Source organism: Zootoca vivipara, chromosome Z2 (genome assembly GCF_965207765.1).
Source record: "Zootoca vivipara chromosome Z2, rZooViv2.hap1.1, whole genome shotgun sequence".
In the NCBI taxonomy this organism is placed as follows: domain Eukaryota; kingdom Metazoa; phylum Chordata; class Lepidosauria; order Squamata; family Lacertidae; genus Zootoca; species Zootoca vivipara.
Genome location: NC_142585.1, coordinates 4,712,603 through 4,728,429, shown reverse-complemented (window position 1 = coordinate 4,728,429; position 15,827 = coordinate 4,712,603). Strand labels below are relative to the sequence as shown.

The 15,827-nt window shown below is 48.7% G+C and overlaps 1 protein-coding gene across 6 annotated transcripts in view; it reads right to left on the bottom strand.

Moving 5' to 3' along the window:
• Positions 1-887: 887 nt before the first annotated feature.
• The window catches only part of FHL1 (four and a half LIM domains 1), a 41,116-nt gene continuing 26,176 nt past the window's right edge, over positions 888-15,827 (bottom strand). For all 6 annotated transcript variants that reach the window (XM_088665230.1, XM_060270367.2, XM_088665233.1 and 3 more), the window contains 4 exons: positions 11,973-12,147; positions 7,907-8,076; positions 4,979-5,165; positions 888-3,603 (listed from right to left, as the gene is read on the bottom strand). In XM_088665230.1, the coding sequence (XP_088521356.1) occupies positions 3,449-3,603; positions 4,979-5,165; positions 7,907-8,076; positions 11,973-12,147 (687 nt within the window). In that variant the 3' untranslated portion in view covers positions 888-3,448. The remainder of the gene's footprint in view (positions 3,604-4,978; positions 5,166-7,906; positions 8,077-11,972; positions 12,148-15,827) is intronic.

Here is a 15,827-nt window from a genome sequence, read left to right as displayed (position 1 = left end):
CCGATATATTGGATTTGGAGGGCCAGGATGCGGAGGAGCCATCGATGAGCACCCTTTGGGTTCGGTCATTCAATTCATCTTGTTTGCTTTGGCCCCGTTGTCTAATCTGTTAAGGTCATTTTGAAGTGTGATCCTGTCCTCTGGGGTATTAGCCACCCCCCCTCCCAGTCACGATCTACCTGCTTTATAACAACCCAATGAAATTCCTTCATCCCATAGATCTTTGCTCAAATTGAGCCTTGACCTCCTCCTGTTCCCCTCCCTGACTTCCAGATGTGATCACTTTTATTTGAACATTTATGAATCGCCCTGTTGACCATAAAGGTAAAGGTAAAGGGACCCCTGACCATCAGGTCCAGTCGTGACCGACTGTGGGGTTGCGCGCTCATCTCGCATTATTGGCCGAGGGAGCCGGCGTATAGCTTCCAGGTCATGTGGCCAGCATGACAAAGCCTCTTCTGGCAAACCAGAGCAGCGCACGTAAACGCCGTTTACCTTCCCGCCGGAGCGGTTCCTATTTATCTACTTGCATTTTGACGTGCTTTCGAACTGCTAGGTTGGCAGGAGCTGGGACCGAGCAACGGGAGCTCACCCCGTCGCAGGGATTCGAACCGCCGACCTTCTGATCAGCAAGCCCTAGGCTCAGTGGTTTAACCACAGCGCCACCTGCGTCCCTATTGACCATATCTCCATACTTAGGATCTCATTTTCACCCATGCCGAGTTTTTTCCCCTGTTACCAGTTTGTCCTCCTTCGTCCATCAATGGTTTGATGTTCCCACACGAGGTTTCCAGGAACGGGGAAAGAGAACGGGACTCCTCTCCGTACGGGAACCCACGAAGGTTCCCGCCGTCAGCGTGCCAAAACGAAATACAAAGCCAGGCGAGTTGCAGCAAAGCTGGATCTTTATTTGAGATTTCTGCGGCAGCACGCTCGAAGCCAGTCTCCCCGAGGAGGAAAGGAGAAGACCCCCCCTCAAACGGGAGACGTTTATTACTTTTTATACAGTACTAGCTGGCCCTGCACGCGTTGCTGTGCGTTAGTCTGTGAAATGGAGGGTAATAGCCCCCCTTCAGATCCCCCTGAGCCTCAGAGTCCCCCTGAGTCGAGGCGAGACACTGTGGAGAGGGCAGGTTTCATCCCTGTGTCGTCGTCCCCTGTTCTGACCCATTACATATCCCTGCCCTCTATTCGCCCCCCCCCTTACCTCCACTTGGCCTAGTTTGGAAAGCGGCCTAGTCTGCAAAGCCGAGGTGAGATATTGTGGAGAGGGCAGGTTTCATCCCTGTGTCGTCCCCCCCCTGTTCTGACCCATTACGTATCCCTGCCCTCTATTGCCCCCCCCCCTTACCTCCACTTGGCCTAGTCTTGAAAGCGGCCTAGTCTGTCTGATAATGGCCGCCTGTGTGGTTTAAGTTGCTTGGTTGATGATGATGTCATTTGGTTTGTGGGTGTAGCTTAGATTTCTCAGGAAGGGAGGGGTGTACTGTGGGAGGAATTCCACTTGAGGGCGCTGTTTGACTTGGTGGAAAAGCGGGTCAAATCCTGCCGAGGTGTGTGATTTGAGGTTTTTCATGTCCCCTACAACCCTCGGGGAGTGGCCTGGATCACTGTGTCAAAATATCAGGACGATCGGTCAAGCGGTTACAGAGAACATAGCGGCCGTCAATTTCAAGATTTTTACATTTATATATATATAGATTGCTTCCCGTAACGCCCCTTCCCTTAATCCCCCCTTGAGACACTCCACCGGAAGGGATGTGATAACAGGTACAATATCAGGTAAGAATGGGTGGAAGAAATTGTGTGTCGTAAACCTTTGCATTTGATTCCTTAATGCACATCGATGCATTAATGTTCTGTTAATCTGCGAAGGCGAGGTTTTCTGGACACGGGTCTGGGCCGGACTGTGTGGTTTTGATCAGACCTGCGTATTGACATACTAGCTTGTTTTCACGTGAGTCGAATGTGTCCTTTTCTTTAAAATGAACCTCTGGGTGATTTGTGGGGCATAGGAATTTGTTCATTCCCCCCCCCAAAAAAAAAATACACACAAGGTCTGCATATTGACATACTATCACCTAGGGCAGGCATCCCCAAACTGCAGCCCTCCAGATGTTTTGGCCTACAACTCCCATGATCCCTAGCTAACAAGACCAGTGGTCGGGGAAGATGGGAATTGTAGTCCAAAACATCTGGAGGGCCAAAGTTTGGGGATGCCTGACCTAGGGCTTGTTTTCACATGAGTCGAATGGGTCCTTTTATTAATTTGTGGGGCATAGGAATTTGTTCATCCCCCTCCCCCCCAAAAAATACAGTCCAGCCCCCCACAAGGTCTGAGGGACAGCGGACTGGGCCCCTCCCGAAAAAGTTGGTTGAACCCTAATTTGGATTGTCAAAACAAATGCCGTATGAAGGCATCATCGCTTGTGGAAAGGGACGTTGCAAAGGGCTCGGGCTGGCTGTTTCCTGGCTTTTGTGTGATTTTTGACATGGAAGAGCACACAAGGATTCCCCCCCCCCCCGTCCCACCCCACTCTAGGATTCAGTGTAATACAAGCACAGAGGGCCTTTTCGGTGGTGGCACCCTCCCCCATCAGAGGTCAAGGAAATCAGCAACTATCCTGCTTTTAAAAGACGTAGAATCAGAGTTGGAAGAGACCACAAGGGCCATCCAGTCCAGCCCCCTGCCAAGCAGGAAACACCATCAAAGCATTATTGACATATGGCTGACAGCAACGCGTGGCCGGGTCATCTAGTAGAATAATAGAATCATAGAGTTGGAAGAGACCACAAGGGCCATCCAGTCCAACCCCCTGCCAAGCAGAAAACACCACGAAAGCATTCTTGACATTTGCCTGTCAAGCCTCTGCTTAAAGACCTCCAAAGAAAGGAGACTCCACCACACTCCTTGGCAGCAAATTCCACTGCCGAACAGCTCTCACTGTCAGGAGATTCTTCCTAATGTTTAGGTGGAATCTTCTTTCTTGAAGTTAGAATCATAGAGTTGGAAGAGACCACAAGGGCCATCCAGTCCAACCCGCTACCAAGCAGGAAACACCACGAAAGCATTCTTGACATATGCCTGTCAAGCCTCTGCTTCAAGACCTCCAAAGAAGGAGACTCCACCACACTCCTTGGCAGCAAATCCCACTGTCGAACAGCTCTTACTGTCAGGAAGTTAAAGCAAGGTTAGTTTGGCAGCAAATTCCACTGTCGAACAGCTCTTACTGTCAGGAAGTTTAAGCAAGGTTAGCGCTAGTTAGGATGCTAAGGCAGAGCTTTTATTGAACGTCGCCTGTCAGATGGGGAGGGGTGAGATGCCGGGCACCTCTTAAGGACGGGCATGGGAAAGCCTACAACGCGGGCAGGCGTGTCGCAGGATCGAACCCCTCCAGGGAAGAGGCGAGGCCGCGCCCCGCCCCCCCTTTACCCCCGGCTCCTCCCCTTACAGCTTCTTCGCGCAGGTGGGGCAGTAGACTTGCTCAGCGTGGAAGACGAAGGGCTTGTTGGCCAACGGGACGGAGCACTTTTTGCAGTTGAAGCAGTAGTCGTGCCAGGAGTGGCCTTCGTGGCTCACCACGTTGGTGCCTTTCCCGAAGCCTGTGGGTTCAGAGGAGGAGCGGGGAAGGAAAGGGTTAAAAAGGACGGGGAGGGAAAGCACACAGCTCACTTCCTCCGGGCATAACAGGCAAACTTGGTCTTGGGACTACAAATCCCATCGTCCCTAGCTCACAGGACCAGCGGTCAGGGACCATGGGCATTGTAGTCCCAAAACAGCTGGGGGGGGGCGAGTTTGGACACCACTGTTCTAGTTCAGGCGTGGCCACACTTGGCCCTCCAGCCCTTTTGGGATTACAACTCCCATTGTCCCTAGCTCACAGGACCAGCCGTCAGGGACGATGGGCATTGTAGTCGCAAAACAGCTGGGGGGGGCGAGTTTGGCCACCACTGTTTTAGATTAGGCATGGCCACACTTGGCCCTCCAGCCCTTTTGGGATTACAACTCCCATCATCCCTAGCTCACAGGACCAGCGGTCAGGGACAATGGGCTTTGTAGTCCCAAAACAGCTGGGGGGCCGAGTTTGGCCACCACTGTGCTAGGCAGTACCCTTCCACCTTCACCATGGAGCAGGCATGGCCCAACTTGGCCCTCCAGCTCTTTGGGACTACAACTCCCATCATCCCTAGCTCACAGGACCAGTGGTCAGGGACGATGGGCATTGTAGTCCCAAAACAGCTGGAGGGCCGAGTTTGCCTAGGCCTGGAAGAAGGGGCAGGGGAGTTTGGGGACGGGTAGGTGGGCTTCTCTCCCACGAGCCCCTCTCAGGTCTCCCAAGACTCGCAGGCTTCCTCAAACTCAGCCTACCACTCTCATGATCCCTAGCTAGCAGGACCAGCGGTCAGGGACGATGGGCATTGTAGTCCCAAAACAGCTGGGGGGGCGAGTTTGGCCACCACTGCAGTAGTGCAGGCAGGAGATAACCAGAGCATGCGCCACTCTGCGCAGCGAAGGGTCTCATCCATCTGCGTCCCAGATGGACCCAGAAGGAACCTGCGCCTCCATGGGCCCAAAACGGGCTGCGCAGCTGGTCCTTCAGGGGCACAGTCCCCCCCCCCGTTCAGGACCAGGACAGGGGCTGCTGCCTTGCCAGGATCCGACCTCAACCCGTTAGCTGCCGTAGAATCATAGAGTTGGAAGAGACCACAAGGGCCATCCAGTCCAACCCCCTGCCAAGCAGAAACACCATCAAAGCATTCTTGACATATGCCTGTCAAGCCTCTGCTTAAAGACCTCCAAAGAAGAAGGAGACCGCCACACTCCTTGGCAGCAAATCCCACTGCCGAACAGCTCTTACTGTCAGGAAGTTCTTCCTAATGTTTATGCTGCCTTGCCAGGATCCGACCTCAACCTGTTAGCTGCCACCCGTCCTCCACCTGCCTCCGGGCACCCGCCCCGGACCCATCCCTGACCCACCTGTGATGGGGTTCTGGCAACCTCTGCATTTTTTGGCCACAAAGGACTTGTAGCAATCGACGCAGTAGAATTGGTCCTCCACGGCCGTGAAGCGCTGCCCTCCGAGTTTCTTGGAGCAGGTGGCACAGACAAAGCACTCGGAGTGGTACGGCTTCTCCTGGTAGGCCACCCCTCCACAGGTGATGGCCTGGCATGGGGACGGAGGTCAGAGGTCAAGCGCTGCTCGGACTCCCGCGGAACCATTCGTCCCAGCTGCCCTAATATTCTTGTAAAGAAGCTGGTAAAATGCGGGCTAGGCAATGCTCCCATTCAGTGGATTTGTAACTGGCTGACTGACCGAACCCAAAGGGTGCTCATCAATGGCTCCTCCTCATCCTGCAGAGTAATGACTAGTGGGAAGAACCACAGGGTTCATACACTGTAGTTTCCTAGAATCATAGAGTTGGAAGAGACCCCAAGGGCCATCCAGTCCAACCCCCTGCCGAGCAGGAAACACCATCAAAGCATTCTAGACATATGCCTGTCAAGCCTCTGCTTAAAGACCTCCAAAGAAGGAGACTTGGCAGCAAATTCCACTGTCGAACAGCTCTTACTGTCAGGAAGTTCTTCCTAATGTTGAGGTGGAATCTTCTTTCTTGGAGCTTGAATCCATTGCTCCGTGTTCGCTTCTCTGGAGCAGCAGAAAACAATCTCTCCCTCCTCTATATGACATCCTTTGATATATTTTAACATGGCTATCATATCACCCCTTAACCTTCTCTTCTCCAGGCTAAACATACCCAGCTCCCTAAGCCGTTTCTCATACGGCATCGTTTCCAGGCCTTTGACTATTTTCGTTGCCCTCCTCTGGATACGTTCCAGCTTGTCAGTATCCTTTTTGAATTGTGGTGCCCAGAACTGGACACAGTACTCCAGGTGAGGTCTGACCAGAGCAGAATACAGTGGTACTATTACTTCCCTTGATCTAGATGCTATACTCCTATTGATGCAGCCCAGAATTGCATTGGCTTTTTTAGCTGCTGCATCACACTGTTGACTCATGTCAAGTTTGTGGTCTACCAGGACTCCTAGATCCTTTTCACATGTACTGCTCTCAAGCCAGGTGTCACACATTCTGTATCTGTGCCTTTCATTTTTTTTTTCCCAAGTGTAGTACCTTACATTTCTCCTTGTTAAAATTCATCTTGTTTGCTTTGGCCCAGTTGTCTAATCTATGAAGGTCATTTTGAAGTGTGATCCTGTCTTCTGGGGTACTAGCCACCCCTCCTAATTTGGTGTCGTCTGCAAACTTGCTCAGGATGCCCTCAAGCCCATCATCCAAGTCATTGATAAAGATGTTGAATAAGACTGGGCCCAAGACAGAACCCTGTGGCAATATCCTTCACAGTTCAAGAAGGATACTGACAAGCTGGAACGTGTCCAGAGGAGGGCAACCAAAATGGTCAAAGGCCTGGAAACAATGCCTTATGAGAAAAGGCTTAGGGAGCTGGGTATGTTTAGCCTGGAGAAGAGAAGGTTAAGGGGTGATATGATAGCCATGTTCAAATATATAAAAGGAAGCGGACACGGAGCGATGGATTCAAACTACAAGAAAGAAGATTCCACCTCAACATTAGGAAGAATTTAGGAAGAACTTCCTGACAGTAAGAGCTGTTTGACAGTGGGATTTGCTGCCAAGGACTGTGGTGGAGTCTTCTTCTTTGGATGTCTTTAAGTGGAGGCTTGGCAGCCATATGTCAAGAATGCTGTGATGGTGTTTCCTGCTTGGCAGGGGGTTGGACTGGATGGCTCTTGTTGTCTCTTCCAACTCTAGGATTCTATGAATCTATGATTCTAAGCCCAATATTCCATTGTGTGTATGCCTATTTCTGCACACATCCTATATAACTAAGTCCAAGTGTCTCTGCCTCCAGTCCCTGTGTCCCTGGGTTTGTGCTACTGCACATGTGCCCCACGGACACAGGGATTGGACGCAGAGACTGGACGCACACATGCACGCACGCTCCCCCCCCCCTGCCTACCGTTTCCCTCGCGGTGCAATCTTGAGGCTGAGTGTCTGGCTGACTTTGGTTGGCTACGGCGGCGGCCACGTAGCGCGGCAGCGGCGGCCGGGGGGGGGGCGAATGACAGGGAGAGCGTCGGTGGGAGCAGCTGCCGGAGGCCTGGTTCTGCAGCGGCGGACAAGGAGGGGGCTCGAGCCCAGGGGGAGGGCAGCAAGGAAAGAGGGCCCTGGCCGCCCCTACCTTCTCCCCTCCCCTGCCTAGGCATGGACGGAGGAGGAGGAGGAGGAGGAGGAGGAGTAGCAGCGCCGGAGGAGCAGCGCGGTGGCAGCCCAGGAGAGTCCCGACGTGTGTGGGTGGCATAGCTGCCAAGTCTCCCGTATTCCCCGGGAAATCCCTGTTTTTCCAGCTGTTCCAGCTTTTCCCCGGTTTATTCTGGCGTGGCGGCCATTTTGGAACTGGGCGGAGCATGCTCAGAAGCGACTTTTGATGCTGCTCTGGCCAGTTCCAAAATGGCTGCAGTGCAACTTCTGGCACAGCGGCCATTTTGGAACTGGGCAAAGCAGCATCAAAAGTCACTTCTGAGCATGCTCCGCCCAGTTCCAAAATGGCGGCAGCGCTACCTCCGGTCTGCTACTTCCGCCCAGTCCCTTATTTCTCCGACAGCAACTTGGCAGGTATGGTGGGTGGAGAAAAGAAGGGAGGGGGAGAGAGAGAGCGGGAATGGGCGGGGGGAATCGCACGTTCTAGCACCCGTTAATTTAACGGGCTTCACGATACTAGTTGTTTCATATTTGATAACAGTTGGGAGTCCAAGAATACGTCTCAGGAAGCTGATGATGTTGGCACAGCTCCGAGCCCTTTGAAGAAAAGCCAGGATCCGAATGGGATCCAGGTAAGCGGGGGTCGGGGGGTCGGCCCGACTTACCTGCTTGCATTTCACGCAGGTCTTGGCAAATTTCTGCTCATGGCAGGAGGTGCAATAAATCTCGTCGTCCTTGGGGAAGAAGCTGGCGGTGCCAATCACCTGCTTGCATTGGCTGCAGGTGAAACACTCCTTGTGCCAAACTGTCTTCTTGTATTCCACATTCTGGTCACCTGCAAAGAGAGAGAGGTGGGGAAGGAGGTGGCACTCGCTGCTAGATTGGTGCAATTCATGGCGCTGAGAAAACATTCGACCGATAGTCATTGTTTCTCGATACAAATAGAAAAGTATAAAAAATATAAAGCTGAAGGCATCAGAGGGATACATAAATGAAGTATGACCTGTTGGGGTTTTGGAATAGTCAAGTTACTTTAGAGCCGGTCTCATGCAAATACTGTCCGTTTAAGAGAAACAGGTGCCGGTGTTTCTGTTAATTGCTCACAGGCATGGGCTCTGCTTCTTGTATATCTGCCAGAAAGCCTTCTGTATCTCTTAGTTAGATCTTTCCGTTGGATTCCTCTCTTAGTTAGATCTCTTAGTAGATCACTCTCTCAGTTAAATATCTCTCAGTGTGATTTAATTCTCAGTTTAAGAGATTCCCAGTTGAATCTTAGTAAGAGAGACTCTCCGTTTAAGAGATTCCCAGTTGAATCTTAGTCTTACCTTCCAAGTCCCGGACTGCAGAATCCGGGACTGGCAGCCGTGTGACACCGGAAGTTGCGTCAACGTAACTTCCGGTGTCGCTTTGCCCTTCTATGGGCACAAAAAATGGCCGGCGCCGGCTTCGAAAGCCGCTTCTACGCATGTCAGGAAGTGCGTCGACGCAACTTCCAGTGTCGCTCTGCCCATCTATGGGCACCGAAAATGGCCGCTGCCAATACCGGAAGTCACGTCTATGCACTTCCGGACATGCGTAGACGCGACTTTTGAAGCCGGCGGCGGCCATTTTTGGTGCCCATAGAAGGGCAAGTTGGAAAGAAAAAAAATGGCCGCCAGCAGGAGAAAATAATGGAGAAAAACAAGAGACAAAGTGATACGGGGGACCACCGGGAAAAGGCAAGTAAAAACGGGGGTTTCCCGGGGAAAATGGGGTACTTGGCAGCTATGATCTTAGTATGAGAGTTGTTTAGTTATAAAGCTAGTTTGCTAAGAGAGAAAGCATTTATCTATAGTTTAAAGTCTCTTTAGAGTCAGTTTGTTTTTCAATTAAAGAAACCCAAACGTTTGTATTTTCATCTGCATACTTTTACAAGTGTGCAGCTAGTAAGGGGTTTCATATAAGGGAGACAATTCCCTACGCTCTTGGTGGTGTTTTCTTAGCCAGGTCGACTTCTGACTGCGTATACTCTGCGTGAAGCGTACTTTAAAGGGCAGCTATGAACTGGGATATATGATTGAGATTAAGCAAGTTTCAATACCCAGTTTTCTCCAATATTATTCTTGTTATATATATTTTTTCCAAAATGACCGCGCTACCGAACATCCTACAGGTAACCCACATCAAGGCATTCGGTTATACGTTTCCGACACTTGAGCGCCAGGAAGAGGAATTGAGCCACCGAGAAGAGTATTTCCCCAGTGGGCTTGTTGAGCAAATATGCTGCATGCCGTTCTCTTAGTCGGGAACTAAAGTGAGATAAATATGGGGTTATAAGATATTGCCTTAAATCGTTACAAAAGGGACAACTCGGTAAAATGGGTTCTGTGGATTCGTCCTCGCCCAAGGCACAATGACACGTTCTCTGACCGTATGGGACTCCTCCAAATCTTCCCCTCGAAACCGCCAAATCGAGAACATTCAGTCTGGCTGTAGTAAGTAATCTGCGGTATTCCACGTAGTGGATATCCGCCAGGTACCGGGCTGGTGCAACCTGATACACCTGCTCCCCTAAGAACATCCTAGATTTCACGCAGGCTATGTCCTCCTGTCTGGCGATATCGCCCAATCTCTGAGCGATCACCGCTTTAGCGCGGCAGTACGTCATGGACTCAATATAAAGGGAGGACAGACCGCATTTCTGCACTTCCTCTACCACTTCCCCTTCCCATGGAGTTTTAAAAGTATCCCTCAGAATTGAATATTCAAAACACAAGATAGTGGATAGGGATAGGGGTTAGGGATAGGAACATCTTTGAGCTGAACCTCCCCCAAAACGGGGGTAGATCACCGTCTGTTTTTTTAATACTGGGAGTAGATCGCAGTCTCTTGAGAATTGGACGTCCCCGCAATACAGCCTCAAACATTAAAATGTTTCCCTCAACAGGGCTGCCTTCAGATGTCTTTTAAAAGTAGGATCGTTGCTTATTTCCTTGACATCTGAAGAGCAGGTGCCACCACCGAGAAGGCCCTCTGCCTGGTTCCCTGTAACCTCACTTCTTGCAGTACTGAACATAGCTGCCAAGTCTCCCGTTTTCCCGGGGAAATCCCCGTTTTCCCAGCTGTTCCTAGCTGAAAAAACAGATTTTTTTTGTTTTTCCCCGGGTTATTCTGGCGTGGCGGCCATTTTGGAACTGGGCAAAGCAGCATCAAAAGTCACTTCTGAGCATGCTCCACCCAGTTCCAAAATGGCAGCAGCGCTACTTCCGGTCTGCTATTTCAGGCCCGGTCCCTTATTTATCTGACAGCAACTTGGCAGGTATGGTGATGAAAAATAGTGGTCTAAATCTCTTGGACTCTAAAATTGGATAGGGGTCAATGTCCCCTCAATAGAAGATTGGTTCAACAAATGATGTAAACTCATCGAGTTGGCCAAACAAATTATGTGAATTCGTCGAGTTGGCTGAAATGACCGTGACCGTGAGATTTACATTGGATCGGAAACTTCAGAAGGAATGGAACTAGTTTGGAAGAATGACCAAACATTGATCTGAAACAAATGGATTGATACGCGTGGATTCAGTTCGTAAAGGAGTGGGGAAAGAAGATTCCACATAAACATGAGGAAGAACTTCCTGACAGCAAGAGCTGTTCGGCAGTGGGATTTGCTGCCAAGGAGTGCGGTGGAGTCTCCTTCTTTGGAGTTCTTTAAGCAGAGGCTTGACAGGCATATGTCAGGAATGCTTGGATGGTGTTTCCTGCTTGGCAGGGGGTTGGACTGGATGGCCCTTGTGGTCTCTTCCAACTCGAGGATTCTATGATTCCATGTGCTTAAATCTCATTAAAAGGAAGGAATACATTAAATTATTGTTCAAAATGTATGAAAGGATGTTATGTTGTCAGAGTATCTGATGACGTGTGTATTACACATGAAGCCTTATACTTTGAAAGGTTATATTTAGTTGAACTTTAAGGTGCCACTGGAACTATTTAAAAATATTATTTTCGTCGTTATTTATTATGACATCACACACACACACACACACACACAATGACAAGTTCAAAATGTATGAAAGGCTGTCGTGTTGTGGTAGAGGGAAGTCGTGGAAACAGAATGAGAGAGGAAACGGGGATTTTTATCAAGGTCACAATTGACACTAGATTCTGCATAACAATGAAATGAAATCAAGATGGAAATTAAAAAGAAGAAGAAGAATGGAACCTCGGTTTATGAACACCTCGGTTTACGCATTTTCGGTTTACGAACGCCGCAGACCCATCTGGAACGGATTAATCCACTTTCCATTACTTTCAATGGGAAAGTTCGCTTCGGTTTATGAATGCTTCCGGAACCAATTGTGTTCATAAACCGAGGAACCACTGTATTGCATGGAATATAATGGGGTGGGGGGTTGGCAAAAAGCTTGTGTGCTCTTTCAGGTCCAAAATCCCATATCAACCCTGAAAGCCAAGAAACAGTTTGCAACTCCGCTTTCTGCAAGATGGTGTTTCCTGCTTGGCAGGGGGTTGGACTGGATGGCCCTTGGGGTGTCTTCCAACTCTAGGATTCTATTTTTCTTTTTTCTCTTTTTTGCTTTGACTTTTTTATTCTTCTTATTTCAATTGTATAACATCACTTTTCATATGAATGTACCCCAGTGCTTTATTATTATTATTATTATTATTATTATTATTATTATTATTATTATTATTATCTTCATATGAATGTATTTTAATGATGTCAGATCTTACCTGCCACAATGGGCTTTTGGCAGCCCTTGCAGTGTGGGGCCTGATCCATGGTACACTTGCTGCACCAAACTTTGTTGTGCTCCTTCAGCATGAAGGGCTCGTTGACCAGAGACGTGGAGCACTTGAAGCAGCGGAAACAATTATCGTGCCAGTAGCGGTTCTTGAAATGCAACTCCTGGAGGGAGGGAGAAGGGGAGGAAGGCAGCAGAATTGAGGTTGAATCCTTACAGAAGTCCTGTTTTGGGGGGGGGCAGGGGGGACTCCCTGCTCCTGATCGATCGATCTACTATCTATCTCCTATCCATCCACCTCTCTACTTAACCTATCAACTTATCTAGCTCTTATATCTGTCGATCTAATCTATCTATCTCTACCGATCATCATAGCTGCCAAGTCTCCCGTATTCCCCGGGAAATCCCCGTTTTTCCAGCTGTTCCTAGCTGAAAAAACGGATTATTATTTTTTGTTTTCCCCCGGTTTATTCTGGCGCAGCGGCCATTCTGGAACTGGGCGGAGCATGCTCAGAAGCGACTTTTGATGCTGCTCTGCCCAGTTCCAAAATGGCTGCAGTGCGACTTCTGGCACGGCGGCCATTTTGGAACTGGGCAAAGCAGCATCAAACGTCACTTCTGAGCATGCTCTGCCCAGTTCCAAAATGGCGGCAGCGCTACTTCCGGTCTGCTACTTCCACCCTGTCCCTTATTTCTCCAACAGCAACTTGGCAGGAATGCCGATCATCTATCACAGGGGTCCCCAAACTTACGTTGCCGAGGGCCGGTGCCGCCAGCGCCAATTGCGCTGGGGGCCGGAGCATGTGGGAGCGGTTTGCAGCACACCTCCGGGTCACCGGAACAGCAGAAAGAGCGTGTGCACATGCGCGCAAGCTATTTCCGGCGCTCTAGCGACCCGGGAGTGGGCAGCCATGCCGTTGAGAGCACGCGGCAGCAGGAGGGCGGGGGGTGCCGGGGGCCGCATAAGAAAGCCTCGCGGGCCTCATCTGGCCCCCGGGCCTTAGTTTGGGGAAGCCCGATCTATCATCTTTCTATCTAATAAACCACCTATCTACCTACCTACCTATCTTATCTATCGTATCTTTTCTTATCTTATCTTATCTTTCTATCTATCTTATCTATCTACCTATCTATCTAATCTTATCTATCTATCTAATCTATCAATCTATCTATCTAATCTATCTATCTAATCTTATCTATCTATCTATCTACCTATCTACCTAGCTATCTTATCTACCTACCTACCTACCTACCTATCTAATCTATCTACCTACCTATCTTATCTACCTATCTATCTATCTAATCTATCTATCTAATCTTATCTATCTATCTTATCGATCGATCGATCGATCGATCTTATCTATCTATCTATCTAATCTTATCTTATCTATCTTATCTATCTCATCTATCATCTATCTATCTATCTATCTAATCTATCTATCTATCTATCTATCATATCTATCTACCTACCTACCTATCTACCTATCTACCTATCTTATCTATCTATCTTATCTATCTCTCTACCAACCTACCTACCTAGCTATCTTATCTATCTACCTACCTACCTACCTAGCTATCTTATCTACCTACCCACCGACCTACCTATCTTATCTTATCTATCTATATACCTATCTATCTATTGTCTATCTATCTATCTAATCTACCTACCTACCTACCTACCTTATCTATCTGACAGCCGTTCCCATTTCTCTGCACATTTTCGCCTCCTCCACCCGACGATTTTCAATGCTTCCCATTTAAAGGCAAGAGGTGTAACTCCCTAGGGAAACCAGCCCAATAAGTTTTGCATGTTCACGTGTTTTTAGCAAGGCCATCTATTGGTTCTTATCCGGCAGTTCCCAGCCCGATTTTTTCCATCGCTTCTCTTTATCCAAGAGAGGTAGTGCGGGATAACAGTCACGAGGAGGCTGTGTCATATTCAGGCATGTCCCAACTCCCAATAGACTGTGATCTTTATCAATGTGATCTTGATCAATGACTTGGACGATGGGCTTGAGGGCATCCTGAGCAAGTTTGCAGGTGACACCAAATTGGGAGGGCTGGCTAATACCCCAGAGGACAGGATCAAAATCTGGGGGGGCACAGAAGCAACCTAATCTCTTAACTATCTACCTGTTATGAAAGAATTGATCATTTTGATCAAGCTAGAAAAACAAAAGACATCTGGGTTTCTGAAAAATAAGTCATGAAAGACTAATCTGATCTCATTTTTTGACAGAATTACAAACATGGTAGATGAAGGGAATGCTGTTGGTGTAGCCTGTCTTGATTTCAGCAAAGCCTTTGACAGGGTGCCCCATGATATTCTTGTAAAGAAGCTGGTAAAATGCAGACTAGACAAAGCTACCATTCAGTGGATTTGTAACTGGCTGGCTGACTGAACCCAAAGGGTGCTCATCAATGGCTCCTCTTCATCCTGGAGAGTAGTGACTAGTGGGGTGCCACAGGGTTCTGTCTTGGGCCCAGTCTTCTTCAACATCTTTATCAATGACTTGGATGATGGGCTTGAGGGCATCCAGAGCAAGTTGGGAGATGACACCAAATTGGGAGCGGTGGCTAATACCCCAGAGGACAGGACCACACTTCAAAATGACCTTAACAGATTAGACAACTGGGCCAAAGCAAACAAGATGAATTTTAACAGGGAGAAATGTAAGGTACTACACTTGGCCAAATAAAAATGAAAGGCACAAATACAGGATGGGTGACACATGGCTTGAAAAGGATCTAGGAGTCTTGGTAGACCACAAACTTGACATGAGTCAACAGTGTGATGCAGCAGCTCAAAAAGCCAATGCAATTCTGGGCTGCATCAATAGGAGCATAGCATCTAGATCAAGGGAAGTAATTGTTGTTGTTGTTTAGTCATTTAATCGTGTCCGACTCTTCGTGACCCCATGGACCAGAGCACGCCAGGCACTCCTGTCTTCCACTGCCTCCCGCAGTTTGGTCAAACTCATGTTCGTAGCTTCGAGAACACTGTCCAACCATCTTGTCCTCTGTCATCCCCTTCTCCTAGTGCCCTCCATCTTTGCCAACATGAAGGTCTATTCCAAGGATTATTCTCTTCTCATTAGGTGGCCAAAGTATTGGAGCCTCAGCTTCACGATCTGTCCTTCCAGTGAGCACTCAGGGCTGATTTCCTTCAGAATGGATAGGTTTGATCTTCTTGCAGTCCATGGGACTCTCAAGAGTCTCCTCCAGCACCAGAATTCAAAAGCATAAATTCTTTGGCGATCAGCCTTCTTGATGGTCCAGCTCTCACTTCCATACATCACTACTGGGAAAACCATAGCTTTAACTATACTGACCTTTGTAGGCAAGGTGATGTCTCTGCTTTTTAAGATGCTGTCTAGGTTTGTCATTGCTTTTCTCCCAAGAAGCAGGCGTCTTTTTATTTCGTGACTGCTGTCACCATCTGCAGTGATCAAGCAGCCCAAGAAAGTAAAATCTCTCACTGCCTCCATTTCTTCCCCTTCTATTTGCCAGGAGGTGACAGGACCAGTGGCCATGATCTTGGTTTTTTTGATGTTGAGCTTCAGACCATATTTTGCGCTCTCCTCTTTCACCCTCATTAAAAGGTTCTTTAATTCCTCCTCACTTTCTGCCATATAGGTTGTGTCATCTGCATATCTGAGGTTGTTGATATTTCTTCCGGATCACTGCCCCTTTATGGATCACTGCCTTGTCGTGGCGAAGGGGCTTAAATAACTTAGAGAAGTTATGTTTTGACCAAACGTGATCCACCTGGAGAAGGAATTGGCAAGCCACTCCAGTATCCCTGCCAAGAAAACTCTATGGACAAAGTCAACAGGGAAGTAAT